At 41.1% G+C, this 7,083-nt stretch overlaps 1 protein-coding gene across 1 annotated transcript; it reads left to right on the forward strand.

The window, feature by feature from the left end:
* Nucleotides 1–4,985: 4,985 nt before the first annotated feature.
* On the forward strand, nt 4,986–6,278 carry LOC106803843 (testis-expressed protein 13A-like). The gene has a single exon (XM_014796625.2). The coding sequence runs from the start codon at nt 5,009–5,011 to the stop codon at nt 6,077–6,079; it is 1,071 nt and encodes a 356-aa protein (XP_014652111.1). The 5' UTR covers nt 4,986–5,008; the 3' UTR covers nt 6,080–6,278.
* The last annotated feature ends 805 nt before the right edge of the window (nt 6,279–7,083 follow it).

A 7,083-nucleotide genomic window follows, 5' to 3' on the forward strand; every position in this document is an offset into this window, starting at 1 on the left:
AATACAGTTTACACAAGAAAGACAGGATAAGTGACAGATTTTTTAAACTTTATCAATATTCAGAATAATGAGTTAATGCTATAGAAACATCCAATGTTCACCAATGAGGTTTTTGCTTTTTAAATATCACTGTAAGCACACTTTAAAAAAATGACATGTTTTATACAATTTCAGACTTTTTTTCTTTTTTTTGGTGAGGAAGATTGGCCCTGAGCCAACACCTGTACTAGTCTTCCTCGACTTTATATATGGGATGTGGCCGCAGCATGGCTTGATGAGTGGTGCATATGTTTGTGCCCGGGATCTGAACCTGCGAACCCCAGGCCGCCAAAGCGGAGTGCGTAAACTTAATCACTACGCCACCGGGCCGGCCCCCAATTTCAGACATTTTTGATGCTCAAATTTTTCCATCTGTAGCTAGTGGGAGCTCCTTTAATTGGCCCTATGTATTCTTTGCTATGACCCCATTAGACCTTGATAGTTTCTTTGGTCTGGCACAATTATATGTCCCCAGCTTAACTTTTTCAATTCCTTCTCAAGACTGGATAGATCCTTGATAATGGCAGTAAATGACCACAGGTCACCCAGGTGGTAATTCCAATCACAGCTGCCATGCGGCGTATGATACTTCGCCAGAGCGGATCATACTACCTCATTTACATGGTATGATTTGGGGGAATGCATTCTTTTCTATCTCAATCACAAACTGTCCATTTTCTCCTTGAATAGAAACAATGTACCTTTACATACATAATCATAGTACATCTACATGTTTAGTCATACATAGTTTTTGAAGAGTTCTGGACAATTTGTGTATCCTGGAAGAATATCATATAGATCCATTACATTAATGCTATTATGTTGTTCAGGCTGGATGAAGAAGAGGTGGCTAGCATGCTAGAGGCCTTGATAAGACCTATGTGCTCCAGATGGTGAGAGATAAATCTATAAAAATTTAGGGACCTGCCACATCCAGACAATTTTAGAGGTTCAGCGGTCAGGAGTATGCTAATATATCCCCTCCAAAGTAAAAGGTAGACTCTTTCAACTTGTACCTCCAAACACAAAAAAGGAGGCATAATGCCTCCTTGAGTTCTGGAGGTAGCACATTCTATACCTTGGACTATTACTCTGGCCCTATGTGAGTGGTGTGAAATGCTGCCAGCTTTGAGTATAGCCCAGAACAAGAAAAGACTCTGCAGCTGATCTAGGCTATGGAGCCAGAACATTTTCTACTTGGGCCATATCAAGTAGACCCTATGATATTTGAAGTACTATTAGTGAGGAAAGATGCCATGTCGCATTTGTGGCCAACCCTAGTGGGAGAATCACAACCCAGGGCCTGAGGTCCTGAAGCAAGAGCGGAACATTTTGAAAAACAATTCATAGTGTTCTACCAGGCCCAGGTGTAATACTGGGAGATAGAATGCTTGGCCATGTGGACAGAACTGGCCCATGATAAGATGGGTCCTTCAGACCTTCTAATCAAATGTTGGGGTAGACCCAACAATAATCCATTATAAGATAGAAGTAGTATTTCTGGAGTGGAACATAAGGAGGACCAGTGTGCACAAGCAAACTGCATAAGCAGGTAGCTCAGATCCCCATAGCACATAACCACTATTACACTGTTGCCTCTCCCTCAGCTCACCGTTATGGCTGTGTGGGATTCCCATATAACCAGCTGAAGGAGGAGGAAAAAGCCTGAGATTAGTTTCCAGATAAGGCAGCCCCATATATGGGTTCAAACAAAAAATGGATGGCTGTTATATTACCACTTCAGTCAGAAAGGCCCTGAAAGACAGCGATGAGGAAAAATTCTCCTAATTGGCAGAGCTTTGGGTATTGCACCTGGTCATTCATTTTGTGTGGAAATAGAAGTGTCTAAGGTTAAAATATGTTCGAATGATCAGTAGCCTGGAAGGAAAAAGGTAGAAGACTGGAGATAAGAATATCTGATGTTGCTGGATGTGGATTCACATACGGGTGGGCAAGAAGTATAAAGATCTTAGTATCAGTCGTTAATATCCACCAAAGGGCATCTGCCATGAAAGAAGCACTAAACAACCAGGTAGAGAAAAAGACTTGGCCAGTTAACATCAGTTAGCCTCTGTCATCAGCCACTCCAGTGCTGTCACAATGGGCACATGAGCAAAGTAGTCACGGTGACAGAGATGCAGGCTACACATGAGCCCAGCAACTTAGACTCTTTAAGATTGATCTATCTACTGCCATTGGTGAGTGTCCAAACTTTCTGCAATGGAGATCAAAACTGAACCCCTGGTATGGCACCATTCCTTGAGGAGACCAACTGGCCACTTTGTGGTAAATTGACTACATTGGACTCTTTCCATTCTGGATGAAACAGCAGTTTGTATTCCAGGCCTGGTTTTTCTTTGCTGCCAGCAGGACCTCAGCTAGCACCACTATCCAGGGGCTTATACAATGTTTGACCCACCACTATGGGATCTCACATAATATTACATCATACAAAGGACACATTTCACAGCAACAGGAGTATGGGACTGGCTCATGACCACAGGATCCATTGGCCATATCATATAGTGCATTACGAAGGAGCTGCTAGCCTTAGAAAATGTTGGGATGGCCTACTGAAGATGTAGCTAAAGCACCAATCCTGAGGCAATATTCTGCAAGGATGAGAGTGTTATCCTCCAGGATTTAGTGTTTGTACTGAATCAAAGACATTTACCTGGCACTGTGTCCTCAATAGGAAGAATACATAGGTCTGGGAACCAAAGTGTGGAAACAGGAGTGATTCCATTTACCATCACTCCCAATAATTCACTAGAGGACTTTGTTTTTCAGTCCTCACAACTCTGGGATCTGAAGGGTTAGAGAACCTGATTGCCAAAGGAGGCATGCTTCTACCAGAAGACACAGCAAAAGTCTCATTGAATTATAAGCTACAACTGCCACCTGGGCACTTCAGGCTCCGCTGGTCCAAAGTCCAGCAGGCAAGAAGAAGAGTCACCATCTTAGCGTAATTGACCCTGATCATCAGGGTGAGATAGAGCTGTTGTTACACAATGGGGCAGGGAGGGATGTGTATGGAACCCTGGCGACCTGAGTCCTGCTGTCAGGTAAGCCACTGATTGCAGCAGAGGCAATAGCTGAGGGTGAGAAGAATCTAGGAAGGAGGGAAACAAGAATTGATTATGGTAGGAGCTGTAGTTCATCCCACTAACCTTCCCCTTCTAAGTATCTGCTCAGGAAAAGAGACCCACCCAAATCCTGGAGGAGCTGTTCCTTGAATATGTACAGAGAAGTGTATCTAAGAAATGCAGTTTCTGATAAACACCAAAAGGCATTGCGCAGTTCCTCCTTTAAGGCATGACTTGCTGCTCAGCTGCGGGGAATGGGATCAGCAGTCAGATTGCAGCTGTCAGCCTCTCAGCTTCAGAGAGTCACCTCATCTGAGGTACATCATTTCCAAGGCTACTCGCATTTAGTGACTGTGAGAGGTGGAGGTATAAAGGCCTGACCATTTCAGCTTGTGGGGTGATGATTCTGATAGGCAGCACTCACTCCTGAGTGCTGAGTTGGGTTGGCCAAGTGTTTTATGGGCCTGCATTGGGCTGCATTCAACTTGTCCCTCTGCTCAATGCTGCCCTTTCCCTTCGAAGGTGTTGACCTATAATAAACATCTTATCTTGCACTCCCAACTCTATCTCAGCTTCTACTTCTGCATAACCCCACCCATGACAAGGGAGTAAAATTTTTATAGTTAAAAACTGGATTCGCATGCAAATGCAAACAAGTTATTTTTTGTGTGTTTTTTTTCCCGGGAGAAATTATGCTGGTGTTAAACATCTTTGTCCAGTTTATTTACAGTGCCTCATTGCTATAGGCAATTCTCCCTTGTATTTTTGTAACCAGAGGATAAGCAATCTGTGTATACAATATATGAAGCAAATCTGTCAGAAATGAGAAAAATATTCATTCTTAATAATAATAATAATAGTGCAGAGCTATTTTCTGAGTTTTGATTTTTACTTGCAACAGGCTTATCTGAAATCGAGTGTTCAAAATGACACCAGAAAATGCGCCTCTATAGTTTGAGGGTTATGTCTTACTGATCTTTGTATTTTCTTACCACCTAACACAATGCCTGGCTCTAAAAGGATAGTTAATAAATGTTTTTTTGATTATTACATATTATAAGGTTCAAATTTTATTCTACATGAATGAAATCTCAATTGGTAAAATAAGAATTTGTACAGTGTGAGCAAGTTTACATAAACTATGAAATACATCAATCAAAAATAGTTATTTTCAGGCAGGCCCAGTGGTGTAGTGGTTAAGTTTGTGCTTTCTGCTTCAGCGGCCCCAGGTTTGCATGTTCGAATCTCCAGTGTAGACCGACGCATCGCTCATCAAGCTATGCTGTGGCAGCACCCCCACATACAAAATAGAGGAAGATGGGCATGGATGTTAGCTCAGAGCCAAATCTTCCTCAGCGAAAAGACGAGGGTGGGCAACAGATGTTAGCTCAGGGCCAATCTTCCTCACCAAAAAAGAAAAAAATAAATAATAGTTATTGTGTTTCTGCTGTGGGTAATAGGTACTAATGGTAAAAGACTGTCCCTGCTCTCAAATATTTTATAAATTAGTTGCAGCATGATGTAACATAACATACTTATCAAAATAATATTGCCCAGGTCAATTTAGTAAATATTAAGTATGTGTCTGTATTCAGTATGAGATTGAGCAGCCTGAGATAAATAGATTGTTGTTTTTGTTTTGCTTTGTTATATATTCTTTGTAGTCACCTCCTTATGGTTAAATCCACTGACTTTCTCAGGCTTACTTCTAGTATACCTCTGAAGCAGCTGACTGTATTGACTGCTGGCTAAACCCTCACACCAGTAGGGGGCGTTTGACTTTCCATAGAGAAATAGTGAGAGTTGAGTGGAGAGGTCAAAGGCCACATACTGTTACTCTGTGCTGACTGAGGTAAAACAGGTCAGAGAGTGCTTTCCTTAGAATGGCTGTAAATTTTAATGACCCAGCCTGTGGCTTCTTTCAGCGAGAGGTTGTAGATTTCATAAATAACCAAATATATCGAAATGGAGTTAGTCAGTACTTCCACATGATGCAGATGTGTGAGTCCTGGGGTGATATGGAAGAGAAGCTGCGGGACATCCTGACTGACTCAGCAATATCGAGAGACATCAAGGAGGCTTGTGCCTGGGGCACCCTGGCCCTCGTAGTGCGCTTCGCAAGGAGGCAGAAGAAGGAGGATAGAGAAAAGGTAAAAATGCTCCAGGATCAGCTCGAGGAGCAGAAGCTGTTCACTCATGCTTTGGTAGGGGTGGTGAATAGACTCAGGGCTAAGCAAAAAAGAGAAAAAGAAAATGCCCAGTTCCAACTTCAGCAAAGTCTCACACTCCTTCATGGAGTGGAGGAAGAGCGAAATTTACTCAGGAATGCACTTCTTCGGGTGTTAAGCAGTCAGTCTCAGAAGCAGGAAAGAACTGAGGAATTGGAGAAGGGAAAGGAGACACAGACATTAGGCACTCTTGCTTTTGCTCATGAGGCAGCAAGTTATCGGACAAGGGAGAAGGCAGTGAAGGGAGCAGGCCAGGAGACTGCGGCTACTCGGGAGACTACAGCTATAGTGGGAGAGGCAAAGGAGGGGAAAGTGATTTCTGTGTGGGGGAGTGACCAGGAATTACCTGTTTTTCCTTGCTCTGACGTCCTGGGAGCCTGGCCCCAGGCTGGTCAACTGCTACATCTTAGTCTCCCCGAATCCTCTTACTCATTCCTACCTACATTTTCTCTCCCAAGAGCAGCAGCAGAAGCTGCAACAGTTCCTCTTATGAAAAATTCCCTAACTAGCTGGAACGGTAAGCATCTCCATACCAGGAAGTTCTTGCCAGAAAGGTTTAAGCAACATCCTGGCCTTTCTCGCTCTGCAAAAGGTACCATCAGGCGCAGAGTGGGGGACTGGGACTGTGACCAGTGTTGTTCGGTGAATTACTCATGGCGAAAGATGTGTTTTAAATGTAAAAAATCCCGGTACCCAGAGGAACATCGAGGCTCTGCCCCCAATTAGGGGACTTACTGAATTCTCACAAATTCATTTCCTGACGTTCTCTTCTGATTGGAAATGGAACAATAGCATGTTCTTGATTAGATATTATATAAAAACAGAGAAGCAAAAAGAAATAACATATAAAGATCATCTTTAACCTTGCCACTCAGAAACAGTTAACAATTTTACCTGTTTACTTCTAGCTCTGAGTATAACTACAAATATGAGTTATAATAAATAGTTATATTAGTTTTCTTGTGAAATAGAATCATTTTGAAAATTAAGTTTATATCTTGCTTAAAAATGTTCTTTTATTGATTTGATGAAATTTAGAAAATACAGGGAAAAAGTACAAATAAGAGAATAAAAGTCCCACAAACTGCCATCACCCAGAAGCAATCCTTAGAGCTCAATTTTGCCAGTGTCCTATTGTTGTGCAGACAGACATACACACATACAAACACATATGCACATGCATGCACAGACCTGCTATTTTTATTTTTAAAATGGAATCAAACTGTATGTATATTTTGGGAATCTACTTTAAAAATTACATTCATTTAAATTTGGAAAATTCAGGGACACACATGTGTACCCATAAAATGCTAATCCAACCACCTGGAGACAATGTCTTCCAATATTGCATATATTTTCAACCCTTTTTGGCTGTGTGTATGTGTGTGTACATATATATATATATGTACCTATATATGTACATGTACCTATATATATATGTACCTATATATGACCTATATATGTACACACACACACATATATATGTTGTTACTAAAATTAACTCTTTTGTCTTATTTTTAAAGTAAAAAACTGAAGGTAAGAAACAGCAGGGAAGCAAAAAGAAGAAAATAAGTTTTATGCATAATCTTATTATTCAGAAAACTATTATTTTTATCTATATACATATTATTTTAAAAAATAATATGTATATATATGTAAATAATATGTGTATATATTTCCCTTGATATTATTCCCCATCTTTTTGGGGGGTACTATTTATTAAATTTGGC

Source organism: Ceratotherium simum, chromosome X, assembly GCF_057802395.1.
Source record: "Ceratotherium simum simum isolate JZ-2026a chromosome X, ASM5780239v1, whole genome shotgun sequence".
In the NCBI taxonomy this organism is placed as follows: Eukaryota; Metazoa; Chordata; class Mammalia; order Perissodactyla; family Rhinocerotidae; genus Ceratotherium; species Ceratotherium simum.

Excerpts from the sequence above, each read along its gene's own strand:
- LOC106803843 (XM_014796625.2), top strand. The coding sequence starts at position 5,009 with ATGGCTGTAAATTTTAATGACCCAGCCTGTGGCTTCTTTCAGCGAGAG.